Source organism: Corvus kubaryi, unplaced genomic scaffold (genome assembly GCF_017639235.1).
Source record: "Corvus kubaryi isolate FWS band 111438036 unplaced genomic scaffold, C.kubaryi_AGA036_p1.0 37398, whole genome shotgun sequence".
Lineage (NCBI taxonomy): Eukaryota > Metazoa > Chordata > Aves > Passeriformes > Corvidae > Corvus > Corvus kubaryi.
The window spans coordinates 7,046,167-7,063,196 of NW_024581137.1; the positions used below are offsets into that span (position 1 = coordinate 7,046,167).

Consider the following 17,030-nt stretch of genomic DNA (forward strand, 5'->3'; position numbering starts at 1 on the left):
AAGCGGCTTTGAGTAACAGAGGCCTGAGCCTCTATCGTAGGGATATAAAACTGGCTCTGTCAAATCGGAGCAAGGCCCAGCTTGCTCTGCAGCCTCCCTCTGACCCAGATCAACAGCCTTAACCTCAGGGAAGGAGGATGGCAACACAGAAAACACTGAGCAATATGGCCCCCATCACCCTTCTGGCTTGCAGTGACATGTAGCCCTGGGACTTCCTAAAACACATGGTGCCTTTGCTTTCATTAGTCCTCTGAGAAATTTTTTTGTGCATTCTTGGAGGCTGTGATTTGGGTATTTTTTCCTCCTCCAGTTGTTTTATTCTGTTCAGCCAGGTTCATCTGGCCATGCTTAATTTGTAGGGGGAGTGGTGGGGATGTAGATGTACAGGTGAGCAAAGAATAATTGATATGATGATGTAAATATAGAAACTGAATCCTAGAGAATAAAAGATGAGAGATGCAGAAACATTAAGCTGAGTGCTCTGCAGAATGTGTTCAGGGCAGATTGACAAGGACTTTCTCTCCAGATCTAATGATACTGAAGATTTAATGGGCAGTACTTGGAGACAAAATTTATTCTTCTGAGCTATTGATGCCTTCATAATTTGTGAGTGGCAGACTAAAGTGGGCTATAAAGGATTGTGGAAGGGCCATCAATAACCAAGTAAGAAAAATAATGTGCATCCTCTAAACACAGGCAGTAGTGAGTGCTGATGAATGAGCTGCAGAAAGGCAATGGTATGGTTCAGGCAGTTGACAAAAGAGCAGGAAAGGAAGATCATGACTGTGGCTGGTGTTGAGGACCATTCCTCAAAGGCGTTCCAGCTTTGGGTCAAGGAGTCTGTTAAGACCCCTGAAGTGGCACAGCATGTCCCATGGTTCCTTTCCCGTCAGCCAAGATGGGAAGTTGGGAAGGAAGGTGTGAGCTATGCAAGTCCATAGCCATAACCACCAAACTTGGTTTGGAGACTGTGCTATCATGTTGATATAAGACAGGACTCTGCTCTGATTAAGAAAGGCCTGCCTTGAGAGTCTGTGTAGGTATAATTTTTAGGATCAGCTCAGTGCTCCCAGTGATGAGAATGAAACATCTTGAAAGGTCAGAGAGTATGGACACTTGTGTCTGTGTGAGTGAACTTGTTCAGCTCATCCCAAGGGGGTGCGGTTCAGCTCACATAGTAGCACCTGGGTCATCATTATGTGCCTGTGTGACTTAAATTTATTCTTGCTGGAGGAATGACTAGACATTGAGGACCTTTTGAATTTAGCTGTGACCGAATTATGTACAAAATTTTTGGACATTTAACTTCATTTTTCATCCAAGTCCACAAACAGCCCACAAACTTCCCTCTTCCTTATGACATGGCTTGATGTTGCTTGCTTTGCTTTGTTTGTAGGGAAAACAAAGCTGGAGAGAGCTTAGGTGGTGTGCCGAAAGTCATGGCATGCAACAGTGGCAGAGGTACGACTGTTACCTGCTGTTGAGCTCTGTAACCACAAGGCATGTTGGTCAGGACACATTGCCTAAATATGCAATGACTGATATTCAAAAACGGTGCATTTCTTAGAGCATTTTCTGTAAATGCTGAGAAAAAAATCCAAACAAATTAGAATTGTTGATTCAATTTCTTAATTAATACTTTTTCTCTGCTCCTTCACACTAGACCGTTGACTTGGATTGAAGAAAGGGGGCCAGGGATGAGACGTGAAAAGAAAATCAACTTCTGTTTCACAAGTGGTTGCCTGGAGAACTTCCCTGAAGCCCCAAGGTCTTCCGTGGGCCTTTTCATGCAGGATCAGAACCTCTTTGCCAAGAAACTGCTGGGCCAGGTCTCCAAGGAGGAGCTGGCTGCTGAGAAATGGCGAATTTTGCGGTGTCTTGACCTTGCTGAGGTGATCCAACAGTACTGTGAAGAGCCAGAGAAAATCTATTCCTGAGACTGCTCTTGGGGAAGGAGGAATATGGCAGACAGAAAAGCTGTAGGGCTAGAGCTCAGTGTTGCCATCAAGCAGTTGCTATTTCTGGTTCATGACCTTCTTTTTGAGTGTTTGTGATTCCTGGGCTGTCCAGGTGGTCTGGAGAGTCTGGGCTATACCCCGTGCCTTCTGGTTTGCACCAGACCACAGCAATTGCCCTGCTCTGATGCATCTCTGTCCTTTCAGGTAGTTAGGAACCTAGCAAAAACAAGCTTTGCTGTGATTCAGCTGGAAATATCACTGAGAGTAGATCCTGCAGGACTGTAAATACTATATATAATTCTCTCTGCCGGGGTCTGTCCCCCCATTCCAGATATGTCTGGAAATGAATGTGTCTCAGCAGTATTCATGTAATATTTTTTAGAAAGAAGTATTAGCTAGAAAGATGTTCCAGTTCAGTTTTCCACCTCTTTACTTGAAATACAGAACTTGTGCCACCACAGTCCTGACCTTTTCTTTCAGTTGTCCTGAATTGTCTGTGTGTTTGCTCTAATTAGTAGTTTTGCCTGTTAGATGGGGTGCGGGGGGGAGGTTGTGTGATTTCTGGGTTTCAAATAGAAATTCAAATTTCTATTTGAAATTAGAATAAAATAGAATCTGTGTTGGTATCAAACCAGAATAGAAGAAAAGTCTTGTCTCTTGATAGGTGCCATATTTATTTCATTCAGTTTCTCTGGTGCCCTGGGCCAACATAGAAATCTTTTCCCAGCAGAGATTAGGAACATGCATTGAACTAATGCATTGCCTGCCTACTTTCTGCTGAATCTAAGTATTTTTCTTTTTGAACTGGAAGCAGCATATTATTCTCCTTCATTTGTGTTGTAATTCAGCAAGGGAGGGGATCATAGCAAAAAATAATAAATATCTTGCATTTAAGAAAAGAAAATCACTAATGTACTCCTAGAAACAGAGAAATTCATTAGGAATAGTGATAAATTTAGAACAGTATTGTAGAAAATGGAGCAATTTGCAAATATATCCTTGGTTATGTCATGGTTGAACCCCACCTAGCAACTAAGCAAATAAGCTGCTTGCTTATTGTACCTCAGTGGGATGGGGGAGAGAATCAGAAAGGTAATAGTGAGGGGAAAAAGGGTGGGTTGAGATAATGACAGTTTAACAGGTAAAGCAAAAGCTGCACATGCAAGCAAAGCAAAACAGGGAGTTCATTCACTGCTTCCCATGGGCAGGCAGGTGTTCAGCCACTCCCAGGAAATCAGGGCTCTATCACACACAATGGTGACTTGGGAAGACAACCACCAGCACTCTGAATGTCCCCCCCCTTCATTCTCCTTCCCCAGCTTTATATGCTGTATGGTATGGAATACTGCTTAGTGGTCAGCTGTCCTGGCTGTGTCCCCTCCCAAATTCTTGTGCACCCCCAGCCTTCTCACTGGTGGGATGGGGTGAGAAGCAGGAAAGGCCTTGAGGCTGTGCAAACACCGCTTAGCAATAACTAAAACATCCCTGTGTTATCGACACTGTTTCCAGCAAAATCCAAAACACAGCCCCATATTAGCTGCTCTGAATCAAATTAACTCTACCCCAGCCAAAACCAGCCCAGGGTATAGCATATGACACTTGTGGGAATGGCTCTTTAGCATTTTTACTGTAGTCACGGGATCACATATGAAAACATTATCACTTCCCTAAAGAAGCATTTTAATTTTAGAAGCCTAAGCACGGCACAACACTATTAACAATTCCTCTGGTTGTCTTTTACTTTCTAATTACAGCATCTGTTGGTGCTATATTAATATAGCAGCAAACTTCAGTCTGGGCAATTGTTCTTTCAAACCAAAACAATCTTTTTTTTTTCTGCTTTATCATTTGGGCAACTTATTAATAAGGGAGCATGAATGTTTACATAATTATAGCCAGTCAATATTGACAGTTAAAAGTCTTCCTTTGGGTAAATGTTCATTCAGAAGTTGGATACAATTCAGTTCGTTGAAAACAAAAGAGGGTAGTCTGTGTAGTTTTCTCCCAAATCAGTCAGATCTTAACAGTGACTGGAGCTTGATGTGTGAATGAATTCTGCATGTGACATTTGTTTAAATCTACCCTATCTGTTAAAATCAGTGATAATTCTCCTATTGCCTTCAGTGGATTGAGACCCACGTGGGTTGGCAGCAGATTTGTGCAGGCAGATCCTGTGCTTGTCCACCCAAATGGATGCCTTACTGAGCATTCACAGGGACTTCTGTGCCACTGTGGTGGACATGGCAGGGGCAGATCTCATGCTGTATGAGGGGCAAAAGTGGATTTTTGGCAAAACACAACCGGTCCATCTGGGATTAGAATGAATTAGAATCTTCTGTGTATGTTTGCTCTGTATGACAGCCAGTGAAAAGTCCTGTTCATTGACAAACTCCTCATCTGTGAATAGGGGGTTGTCGCTGTTGTACCGAGGACAGAGAGAAAAACGACATTAGAGAGATGGGGTCCAGGAGAAAATGACCATTTATTAATGAATTAAATCTGTCTTTTTTAACTTGCTTCGCCATGGAGGAATGATATGATTGGTCCATTGGTCAGCCACCTTCCAGAGTGATTGGCTGAACGGTATAACACCCATTTCCAAAATATTTTTCGCAGTGTACCAAAACAATCTCCACCACGGCCTGCACCTGTGAGATAGTTTACAAAATCTCAAACTGTTTCCCAGCCAGTCTGCGTGAGAAAGGAGTCTTTTCACAGGCGGCTGTAGAAAGCTAGAAAGTTTCTCTGCTAGCTTTTTAGTATCCACAGGAGGTGAATGCCACTTGTTTACATTCAAACTCACAATGGGTAGTTGGGGAGGGAGGGAAAAGGGAAAGGAGATTCACACATCTCTAGGCATCAAAATTAGTCAGCACATCTCCCTGGGCATGCTCTGCAATTGCTGGTGAGAGCAGTATTTCCCTAGGAAACAGGGAATAAATTCATGGGAGTTGTGTAGAGCAGCAATATAATATTGTGCAGTGAATTATCCTCTGGAGAAGCTTGTTTCTATAGAGAGCACCTGGGGAAATTAGCTGGTTAATTTAAGCTAGGGAAGGCAGGTGCCTAGAGCTTGAATATCCCACACTCCTTCATTACCCTCCCATTCCTTCCAGCTAACCTGCTTACCTACTACTCTGTCCTGCTCCTGGGAGCCTGCATCATTTAAATGGCTTTTCCTTCTGCCCTGTGAATTTGCCAAGTGATGGTTTGTATATGGGAGCTACTGGATGTCCAGTTCCAAATGTCTGTATTGTTTAACCAGATGTCAAACTCACCAATAAAATACTGGAACTTCTAATCGTTCTTTTTTGTTTCCTCTGTCCTTCATTAGTTGTTCCCATTGCCTGTGCTGAAAGTGGCTCTGTCCCAACTGTTTTTTTCCCCGCTTTCACTCCTCAAGGCCTGTGAAATCCTGCCAGGGACTACAGGCTGTGATAATATTCTAAAGACCTCAGCTGCCTCATTCTCCTGTTTCAAAGTTCTGAATACAGGTGTGGTAGGATTTGTAACCTTACCTCACCTCATGAGCTCTCCCACAAAATTCCTGCCCTTTCTGTGCCATCTGACACTTACCCAAGAATACTGGCAAGTCTAAATCTTGCTGTACACTTCCAGTTTCCCATTCACAACAACCTGGTGTCTTTGAGGAACCTTATTGAATGCACTAGGTAGAATCTAAAACAACTATTGAAATGGGTTTTCTCGGGGTTTTAATAAACTGCTTTGTCTTAGCAGAAATGACAAAGAAAGAAGAGTTTTTCAGATAACATTTGGTGTAGCCTGAACCCAGGCAGTTTCAGAGATGCAGAGGTATGAAAAGGCAAGTATAAGGTGTGACATAAGCAGGTAAATATATTGTGTTCTTGAGATGTGGCTGCTTTTCTACTCATTCTGCTGGAAATCACCCCACTCCTGTGGAACACTCTAGGAGGTCCATTGTAGGAATCTTATGAACTGCCTGATGCTATGAGTTTTCCTGGAAAGTGCTGTGATACACAGTGCTCCCATGTGAAGGAGGGATGTTCCTTTCCTGACAGAGGCTGGAGATTGGCAGATGAGACATGTGGAGCCGCTAATTACAGCAAGCTAGCTGAAACCTGGAAGAAGTGGTTTGATCCAAAGCCCTTCTCAGAGGGCCAGAGATCATGGGAATGGAAAATTTCCAAAAAGCAAAGAAACTAGATATTGGTATGAAGAGCTGGAAAGCTGTGTGAGAAGTTCTGGCTGAGAGGGAGAGATGGGTATCATTTTGGGATCAACCTGAGAGCTTTTTCTGTGGGTCCTGGGAGCAGGGTCTAATTTACCTGTGTGATTACTTAGGATTATCAGGAACAGAATGGGAACATGGGAGGTGGGAGGAGGGGGAAGGCAAAGAGGACTGGGGGACACCACAGGAGCTGCTTGAGCTGGCACCACAGGAGCTGCTTGAGCTGGCATTATTTATGAGGAGGATGTTGTTGGAGCCTTCCCCTGAGCAGATCAGAGAGGCAAGGAAGGGGGAAGGTGAGGGCTGGCAGCTGTGCAGAGTGGGGCTGCTTTTCAAATAGTCCTACTGCGTCAAAACCAGCTTTTTAAAACAAATAGTATGTATGGCATCTGAGTAAAACTGCAGGGCTGAGTTGGGATTGCAGGTCCCCCAGCAGTTTGTAGAGGGGTCACAGTGGTAAAGACTGAACTGTACATCTATTTTTAGCTGTCACTCAAGATGTTTGATTCCTTCAGGTCATAGTATGATCCAGCCTCGAACACCCTCACAGTTTGCCAGTGAGTGATGCACCAAAGGGAGACTGGCAGCACTGTGTGCTGATGTAATTCATGCAGGAGCACTCACTGCTCCCCAAGGCGTGTGATGTGTTCTTTGCAACAGTAATAAAGCACAACACCAGGAAGCTAAGGATCTCGGCTAAAATAATAACTCCAGGTTTTTGACAGAGATATATTTGGTTAGCCTTAAATGCTGTAAGCTGGTATTTGTAGAGGCTGAATTAAATAAGGTTACAGAACTCTGTTGAGAAACCTGCTAGAATTTTTGTTTAAAGAAGGGATGTAGCAGAGGTATTATCAGTAGCAGACTTCATCCCTAATCCAGAAGAACCAAGCCCTGAAATGGGAAGACAGAAGATGTCCATGCAGTACAACATGGTTCAATATAAAACACTGGAGCCAGCTCTGGCTGAGCTACCTCTGTTACCACAAGGGCTGGCTTGCAATGCAATTTCATCCGAGCAGATGTGCACAGCTTCTCAGCAGAGCTGGGTGGCCTCTGTGGAGCACTGGGCTAACTCATCAGGCCATGTAAACACACCCACAGCTCAGCCTGAAGCGCCCCTTTGGCTCCTGGCCTTCCCAGCATCAACAGTAACTTCCTCCGGTTTACATTTACCTTCTGGGCTGCAGAGGGAACTGAAACACAGCTTCCAACCTGTGCTTTTTGCTTTCTTGCTGACCCATCCTGGTTAAAACAGACAGCTTTTTTCTCACCCTTGAACAAGACATAAGTGACAGGGCTGCTGCTTGGTGATAGCAACAAAGCTGCAGGGATCATCACGGAATTACAAGCTACAAAGCCCCAGGTTTAGTGCTTGTCTTCCACATCTTGGCAATAAACACACCTTACTGGAGCCCAGCTGCATGCAGGTCAACAAGCAGAGAAATTTCAAACTAATAATTTAAGTAAAATCACCATCATCAGAAGCTCTGAATAGTAGCCTGCAGATATGCATGCTAGCACTTACAAAAATAAATGTGTCCTGGTCTAATAAAAATCACTTAGTCTGAGTCACTACTTCAAAAAACTTCTCTAAAACTTCTTACTCAGGGAATCTTAGATCACGTTGTGTGTGAGCTGACTTTATGATTCTGCTGCTGCTGCTGTTAAAACCTGACTACTAGAGTTCCTATTTACCACACCTGGTGCATTGTGCCACCCTGCCTGACCTCCAGTAAGTCATCCCTTTTCCCTGATAAAAGTCGACTTACAAAGAATCCAGTTCATCTCTCTAAAACAGCTCAATTACCTCTAGGTAGTAAATAACTAATACACAGATTAGGGCTTTCGGGTGTTTTGTGCATGGGTGTTACTCAAGCAACAGGTAAGTAAAAATAATTTGAAAATGCTAGGTTAATTATTAGCAGAAAGTCAAGACAAGCTCGACAGATTAATAATAATAATAATAATAATAATGTTGTCTGAAATAATGTCCCTTTGTGAATATTCTGTCTTTTGGGAATTTTAAAGCACCCCAGAAACAGATAGGATAAAGCTCTGTATTAGTACAAAGCAGTGAGCAAACCATTAGTTTTTCTTTTTTCTTACATAATGCAAATGTTGTCTGGAGTTCAGATATAGTTCTAATTAAAATAGTCTCTTCCAGTGATTTGGGAAGCAGCACTCTGGCAGCATTTGGGTTTTTTATTTGATGCCAGGATTTATTGCTGGTGTCCCAGTCTAAATAGGCAGCAGTATCGCCCTTCTGTGTGACTCTTCAAGGAGCTGTTTATATCTGTTGTCTCTCTCTCTCACCTACATCAAGGGCTCCTCCACCTTTTAGAAACAGTACAATTCCCTTGTAAGTTGCCATCTCTCCTTTATTCTGGCCCTTATTATGAGCAGTACTTGTAGATAACATGGCTTTGCAAAGACTTGGTGAGTTTTTAAATTAATCAGTATGCCTTTTCTCAGTTTCCTCTGATGTGAGTTGTCATTTTATGAATTCCACCACGGGTGGATTTGTTATTGGGTTCAATCGTTTTAAGCCTTTTCTTTCTAGTACTGAAGCAAAATACACATTTATTATGGAAAAGACCTGGATGCTGACATTATCCTATCATTGACTGTACCTGCATTTTAATATTGCGTTTTTGCATATGGGGACTGTTTTAATTCCTAATCTTGTTCACATAGACAGTGTTCATGTTTAGACTTTTTCTTTTACTCTGCCGAAAACTGTTTGTCTCCAGACTTTAAATGTTACAGAAATTTCTTTAGGAACTGTTAAGATGGAGAGTTACAATTGCCTTATCACCATCTTTATCTTATTTTGACCTATGGCAAAATCCAAACTATCTGTGTTCCTGTTTCTACCTGTATGGCTTGATCTTGTCTGCTAGTCCAGCTGCACTGAACTCAAGCAGGACGGGTTTATATGTGGGTCTTTGTGCACACCTTGCCTCTCACCAGGCATGCTTTTTGCTTTGCAATCCACCTCTGCTGCAAACCTCCTGTGTTCTAACGTTTGCTTCTCTTGTAATAGGATGTCCTGCTGTTGTACCCTCACCTCTCTGGGCTCATGAGACTGTTGCTCATATCTGCCTTATTACAGGTACCTGTTTTATTGCATGACCACGTAGGTCATAACTGCACACCAGAGCACTCCTGTGTGCTGTTTATATCTTGTTTTTCTGTGTTAAATTATCAGCCATTAGAGCTTTCTCTACTTTTGCTTTTGAGCTTGATTTTATTAGGAGCTCATCTTTCAGTCTGTCATCCCAGCCTGCCAAGGCACAGTCATTGTCAGCTGTAGCCAGGTTACACACTCATGAATCATTTTGGAATGTCCTTGGTTTCACTCATCAGAGAAACTCTATGCATGGAGGTGTTTTTGACTGGAAAATAATGAGGGTTTGTGTAGCTCAAACAGTGGACCCAAGGATTTTTTTTTTCTATTCTATGCCCTATTTTTGTTGCTTCCAAATCCCTTTGCAGGCACAATGCTCTCAGAAATTCAGCTTTGTGCATGGCAGAGTGCAGCTGTGATGTTTTAGGGTGCAATTTGGCACACATTTATTTGGGCAGGACCACCAAGCACCCACTGCTTGTCTCTGTCATGCTGCGTCTGTGCAACAGTGGTGCTTCCATCTTCTACACCTACTGCTTTACCCGTTGAGTTTCCTCCAGATATGCTGTGCTGTTGCCATTGCTGCAGCCCCTTTTTCAGTATTTTAAGGTGTGGCCCTGAGGTGATTAGTAAGAGGATCAACAGAGGGTTGTAAGGAAAGGAACAGGTACAGCAATTCTCCACCCAAAATCTGGCCAACAGTGGGAGGGATGGAGTCTAATTTGGAGGGAGGAGGGACAAGGCTGAGCAGTCACTCTTAGTCACCACTTCACCAGCACCCCCACAACAAGGGAGAAAGGTGGGCTCAGTGATGCAGCCTCACATCCCAAGCTCTTGATCTCCTCATGTCCCACCCGAAGTGGTTTCAAAGCGGGCAAGTGTCTGCGAAGGTGGTTGACATCAGTCACGAAGGAAACCTGGTAGAGGAAGGCTCCCTTTGTCTCTTACCTCATACACACCTTCCTTAAATATACCTTGCTTTCTTTTGAATTCTAGCCAAGAGCCACATTCCTTTTAGCAGCTACTTCAAGATGCTCCCCCTTGCCAGCCCACAGCACCATCTGGCTTTGGGAAAGGAGGTGAGATGGGAGAGCAGCACAAAGTGAGGTCTAGCACCACTCCCGCCTTTTGGTGCTCTGAGTGGGAGTTGTGCCTCACTGTGAGAGCAAGGAGAGTGATGATGGAAACCCACCCAGGAGCAGGGTTTCACCTGGACACTGTGCTCTCTTTTTCTGCCTGCTAAGTTCCTATTGTGTGGTCTGCAGTAGTAAGGGTTTGTCCCCTGGCTTTGGAAATCCTGGAGTGGACAACTTAGAAATTTCCACTTGGGGTGGAGCTCTGGACACGGTATAGGATTGGGCTGGTCACAGTCAGTTTGGCTTCTTCTTATCACCCTCTGAGCAGCAGGACTTGTACCTTCTCTTTCTCATAGCTCTGCTAAAGTCACCTTTTCAAGGAAGCAGCAATGCCTTGACTGGCTGCATGGGTCTGGACAGCCATGCTGCTGTGTCAGGCAAGTCCTGCATTCTAACAGCTCCCTTGGGGAAGTATCTGGTTTTTGCAAGTAAAACTGGAGTTAGAACTTGATCTGTACTATCACAAATACGACAAAGTACTGACTGTAAACCTCACTATTTTCCTACTCCATGGTATGCAGACCTCTCTCCTCTCTTCACGAGTAATTTGTACAGGCCAGCCCCAGTACAAAGGTGAAACCAGTGGTTCTGGGCAGTGATGAATGCTACAAGACAGATGTATGTGAAAAGGTTAAAAAAGGGAAAATGTAATAATTCCAATAAAGAAAGGATAGGGGAATTTTTACCTCTAGTCTTAGTTGCATCAGTAAGATACTCTGCAAGGTTGATCTATCCTCTGCACATGCAGCTGAAAGGATTTTTTTCTACATTGATATTCTGTTTGCAGCAGCTTATAATAAGACGTCACTCTCACTGCTCTGGTCACTGAGTATGTTCAGACTTGTTTATTAGGCAGAAAACTGCAGTAAATCATAGTCAGGTAGCTATTACTGGCAGTGTAATATCTTGCTATTAATGCAGCTCTGATATTTTGGAAATTCAGGACATTAATATATATCAACAACTCAGTCTCAGTCCTGTGAACATACCCAACTGATTCTTAATGCATTAAATAATCACAGTTTAATCTGCCTGTCTGCTTTTGGCTATTCATATCAGGGAACAGATTTGTTTTAAACGATGTCTTGCAGCTATTTTCTTTTTGACTGTTCAGTTTACTCAGACTAAAGCAAACAGTTTTCACATAGTGAAAGCCTTACACAGTAATCCTTACCTGTGCAAAAAGAATGCTAAGGGTAACAACATCAAAATGTACTACATCTCACCCACTTTCTTCAAAATGCAAAACAACAGAGAGCCTCTTGAGGTGGCACTTGTCTATTCAAGCTGATTTTAAGACCCTCTCAGAGAAGCTGTGCCCTTAACCTGTCACAGGAAAAAAGAAAAGCAAAGCTGAAGGGACATCTGTTGATGGGAGGTGCAATGAAATTGGTCCCAGCAGCATCAAAGAGTGGGATTTATTCAAGGGAGGTGTTCAGTGGTAGCATGTGGATGCAGAAATAGAACCATGTCATTTGTCACAGAATAAACACACAGCAAATAAAGGCCAACCTGAGCATGTCTGGGGCAGAGCTGGCAAGAAGGTAATTCCATTTCGTGGCGCCAGAACTGATTTTTTCCCAGACTGAGAGAAAGCAGAATTTCTGACCAATTTTTGTGGACATGGACAGAGACTTTGAATAGTGATTGAGATCTCTAAATTGCAAAGTAATACTTTGCCTCATTTATAACGGATCTGGGTCTTTTTACTTCTTTTTCTCAGATCACTCTGAGGCAGAACAAATATCTCACAGGACAGGTTTTTGCCTTTCAGTGTAGACTTTATGACTGTCAGAAAATATTCTTATTAAATGAAACAGAAAACAGAAAAACAGCTCCATCTGGAAATTGAAAAGTGCTTTTCCAGGACTGAGCAACTCCATGTGAAATGTCATTTTTTCAAGCCAGCTCATTGTATGAGTTTCGAGGAGGTAGACAAAAATGGTTAAATTACTAAAGTCAGATTTTAAATTGAAAAAAAACCCCAAACATAATAAAAACTTCGAATTTAAATCTAGTTAAAATTGCATTTGAAATTAAAATGCAGTGCCTCTTGTTATTATGTAAGTAAAATAAAATAATGTGATAAAATCAGCAAAAAAACAATGCATATTTTCCACCTAAGTTTAAGTTGCTGAAACTGGGGAAAGCTCTTGGCAAAATGACTAGGGCCAGAATTTTCTGAATTAGTAAAATATATTTATATAGCCCTAACTTCTCACTGAATGCTTTTTTCATTTTACTGTATTTATTTCAGTATAGTTGCATCCAAAGAATGATGAAGCTACAACAAAAAACAAGGCTGGAATTTTAAAAAGCAGAAATACTTGCTTGATTCTCTGGGCCTGTGCTTACAAACAAAGGACAGAGGGCTATCTAAGCATTTTAAAATCTTCAGGTTCAAACTCCAGATTATACTTCCATTGCTATAAACCATTTTAAAATACAGCACATTTTAAGGGTAAATTCACTATTTTTTTTCTCTGTTCAGGACATTGATCAGAGTTTCAGATAACTGCTCTTACAAATTAGAATAGCCCACATGCCAACCAAAGCAAATCACAACTGAAGTATTAATAGCTCAGTAAATAAGAAATGTCATTTGTTCTAAAATAGTAAAATGCTATCAATTGGAATCTGAGCATATACACTGTAAGTATATGAAAATTCCTTGTATTCTATCTTCCAGAGTAACAGACAATAAGTAAAAGTGAAGTGTAAGTTTTACACAGAAGCTATTTGTGTTCTCGGCAGTGGTACTTCATTGATGCAGTTCAATTATGGTTCCAAAAGTAGGTACAGAATACATATTCAACATTTTAAAAACCTGCTATTTACATTGAGGTGATTTGCTGTACTGAATTAAATCCAAATTTTCAGAGTTTTAAATTACTTTGATATCAATATATGATTAATTTTTAACTTGATCTATATATATATATAGAATAGGCAATCTTTTTAAGTTCCCTTACACCTCAAACCATTCTATGATAGTAGCCTATCAGGTGTCTAGTATCTAACTGAAATTTGTTGGTTTCCAGCTGTGCAAAGAGATGGAAAATTCTTCAGAAGAGTCACCTCAGTGATAGCCCAAACTCTGAATTTTGGCCCCATCATATTTTGCCCTGTGTCCCTGAACCCCAAAGTGAGATACCAGGGTCCTGGTGTATTTGGGATATTTCCACTGCTTCCAGAGAAGTTGTAGAGCTTTTAGAGGTTCTGTGCAAGATGTCCACACAGCCAACAAATGGAAATACTTGTCTGGAGAAAATGAATGTATCCTGCACAGCATGAAAGAAAGGCACCATCACAGATGAAACATAACTTTGGTCTATTCCCTCTTAATCAAAACTGGCAATTACTTCAAGGTTCCTTCAGCCCCATAAGGAAGTAATGTTGATGGAACCAGAACCAGGACATGACAATTAATCTGGCCCTGGTGAGGACCTGAGTGTGGAGCTGGACAGTGAGGTGTTTACATGGCTGTGTTTGACTACAGTTGTGGTCCAGGTTTATGCAGTGAGAAAAAGTGGAGAGTAAGTGAAGGGTTAAATTTGGTAGACTGGGAAACTGCAGTTATTATTCTTTTATGAAAAGTTGCTATTCTTGCAGTACGGCGATTTTCTTGTTGCTCACCTGAGGGAGGAGAGGAGGAGCCAAGCAGTGAGCATGGCCAGGATGTGGGGAAGGCATGGGCTCTTAAGAGGCTTCACAGCCTCTTTCTAGCTATGATGGTAATCAAGAGAAATGGTAGCTAGAATTTGGCAGTGGGAAGGGATGTAAAAATGGTTCCTGCCTTTATCACCCAGGCCAAGCAAAAGTGGAAAGCAGGGGGACCATTCATCTTGTTTTGGAAATTGGCAGTATGTATATTTAAATATATGTGTGACCTAAGTATTCATTCATGACTAAAGATGGATCTCCTGTTAGCCATACATTTATATTCTGTAAAGTCACTGTGGCGTCAAGGATTTCTAACTTTCCTGCCCTTCTGTTTGTCTGAGATCAAACTGACTTCTTTCATTCAGACTTCTGCCTCTTTTCACCCCATCTGCCAAGTGCTTCCCTCCTGGACTGTCATTGCTTGCCATCACGCCGTGGGCCAGCTGTGCCAGAGATCCCTTTTCATCCAAACACCCAGCAGCCAGGAGAGGCCTTGGGAGAGAAAGGAAAGGTTTTCCACCTCTTCAGTCAGTCAGGTCGAGCCCAGGACATGCTTGGGTGCTCTCCTTTGAACACTTGTTTAGTGAAGGAGCATTTCTTGTGCTGAAGCTGCACGGAAGGGAAGGGCAGAAAACCACCCAGTGCAGAAAGCAGGTCCTCTGGGACCTGTGAGAAAAAAATTTCCTCTGTAGATTGGGGCTGGCTGGAGCTATGCAATACCTTGCCAATGGCTTGTAAGGAGATCTGTTAGTTGTAGGAGGGGTGCTGGCTTACCTGTAGTTCCTCATACTTGTGGTTTTGTGTTGGGTTAAGTAAAGAAGCCTTAGCTGTAATTATTATATGTGGAAGGAGTCCCCAGTTTTGAAGCAAGACTCAGTGCAGGGGCTCACATTAGGATCTTCAGGATATTAATTTATGAGCACAGTTTTCCTGAGCAATGGAGGTAGAGGGACAGGAAACCTGAAGAATCACCTAAATGCTATAAACTCCCTATGCAGCTGTGGGACTCAGGTGGGTTTCTGTGAAAAAGTTGTTTTTGAAAATGGAAGTCCAAAAAGATGTTAAAATTTTTCCTAAATGTCAAGGTTGTTTTGTTTAAAACAAGCATGTGTAAACTTAAAACAAAGACAAACACATAGAAGAATTAACATTTATAATATCACTTGAAATACAAATCTGCCATTGGTCTCACTCCCTGAGTGCAGCAGTTCACTGTGTTTTACAAGAAGGCTCAGCCACAACAAGGATTAATTTCATTATCCTTATTTATTAATGCTTATTTTCTTATACAGAAGCGAGGGAGGAGGAAGGGGCAGAATGGATGCTCCTTCTTCATGTGGGAAAAAGGACATCTGAAAATTAGCTCTGTTTCCAAGCTGGGAGCTGACCCTTCTCCCCAGGGATATATTCCTCCATTTGCATTGCTACTCTGAATCAGCAGAGCTTCAGAGAAACTGGAAGAGCATGTGGCTGGGGAGAGATTAGAAGGGCAAGAAGCAACTTGATGATGCCTTAGGGACGATGCAATCTCCAGCAGCAGAGACCACAAGGGAAGTAATTTCTCCTTGAAGCATGGTTTTTGTGACTGATATCACCAGCATGCCACTAGAAATCATTCTCAAGGAGAGCACTGTCCAAAGCTAGGTAAACCTGGATGGTGATAAGTTACTTTTCTTGGGAGAAGAGGTGTATCCAGTGTTCCTAAATCCTCCTCACCTCCTGAGCTGTACTGCTTTGGCCTTAGGCAATATCAGGATTTAGGTATGGCAGCCCTGTTTCCTGCCCACTGACTTAATTTGAGTTTACTCTATCAGCCTTATTGGGAATGCAGCCCACGGACTGAACTTCCACCCTCAGAGACACAGTCATGGTTCATGTTGACCTTGACTGGCTGTAAAGGTGACATCTTAAAGCCCCATGCAAAATAAGAACATCATGGATTGGCAAACTCAATTTGTTGCACTTGTCGCATGAAAAGAAAGTTTTTCTTGCAGTCCAACACACTTCTCCTGCAGTGTGTAAGTCTGAAATTATTGATCCTGTTTCAAGTTATATGCAAATCCAGGAATCATCCTGAGTTTTGTACAGTAATTGCTAGAGTTAAGTGCTGTGGCCCCAGATTCTGCTCCGTCACTTCAAACAGGTAATACCTGTATCTTTTACACACGCGGAGCACAACTGGATTAAACCTCTTTGTTGAATGGAAACTACCTAGAAATGCTAGTAGAACAGAGTAGTCTGGTTTAATCCACTGAATTAGGTTTATTTTTACCAGATTTTTTAAAAACTTGTGAATCCAGTTTCTTTTGAATATAGATGGTGTGTCCTCCAAACGTCCTTCGTATCTTAAACTGGAACACTGCTTCCTCTTGCTGGTGTCTTTTCGCTTGTTATCTTTGTCTTACAATAAAATTCAGAGTCTGTTTACTCGTTTTGTGCAAGATCCTTTGTAATTTCTGTAGCAATATGTAAGTTCAAGTTGGACTGACTTTTAGTGTTGTTTGTTGAAGCACAAAGTTTACAGTTTGCTGGAGGCACTTAGAGATGAAACAAAACACATGAAACATTCAGTGCTATTAGAACATAGGGGGTTTCTAAATCAAAAGGAAAAGAGCTGCAAAATGCTGTATTAGCTGATATTACCATCAGAATATCTTCTTCTTCTGTTGGTTGTGCTCTACTGCTCACTGTTGGTGTCAGTAGAGCAAATGCCTTGGTTGGTCACTTGTTTGTTAAATGAGCTGTCCAAGAATGGGCAGGGATAGTGTCAGTGAAACAGTGACTCACTTAGCCTTTGAGAAACTATTGTCAACATCCTTTTGTGATTGATGAAGTGGATGCTTCTCAATATGAGCTGCTGAATGTCCTGGCTTGCCTTGCTGCAGCAAAAGGCTTGAAAAGAGATGAGCATAAGTGAGGAAAGGGCTTAGTGA

The 17,030-nt window shown here is 42.2% G+C and overlaps 1 protein-coding gene across 5 annotated transcripts in view; it reads left to right on the plus strand.

Moving 5' to 3' along the window:
- Positions 1-5,255, plus strand: part of BLVRA (biliverdin reductase A) — a 31,684-nt gene extending 26,429 nt beyond the window's left edge. For all 5 annotated transcript variants that reach the window (XM_042043029.1, XM_042043031.1, XM_042043028.1 and 2 more), the window contains exon 7: positions 1,664-5,255. In XM_042043029.1, the coding sequence (XP_041898963.1) occupies positions 1,664-1,937 (274 nt within the window). In that variant the 3' untranslated portion in view covers positions 1,938-5,255. The remainder of the gene's footprint in view (positions 1-1,663) is intronic.
- The last annotated feature ends 11,775 nt before the right edge of the window (positions 5,256-17,030 follow it).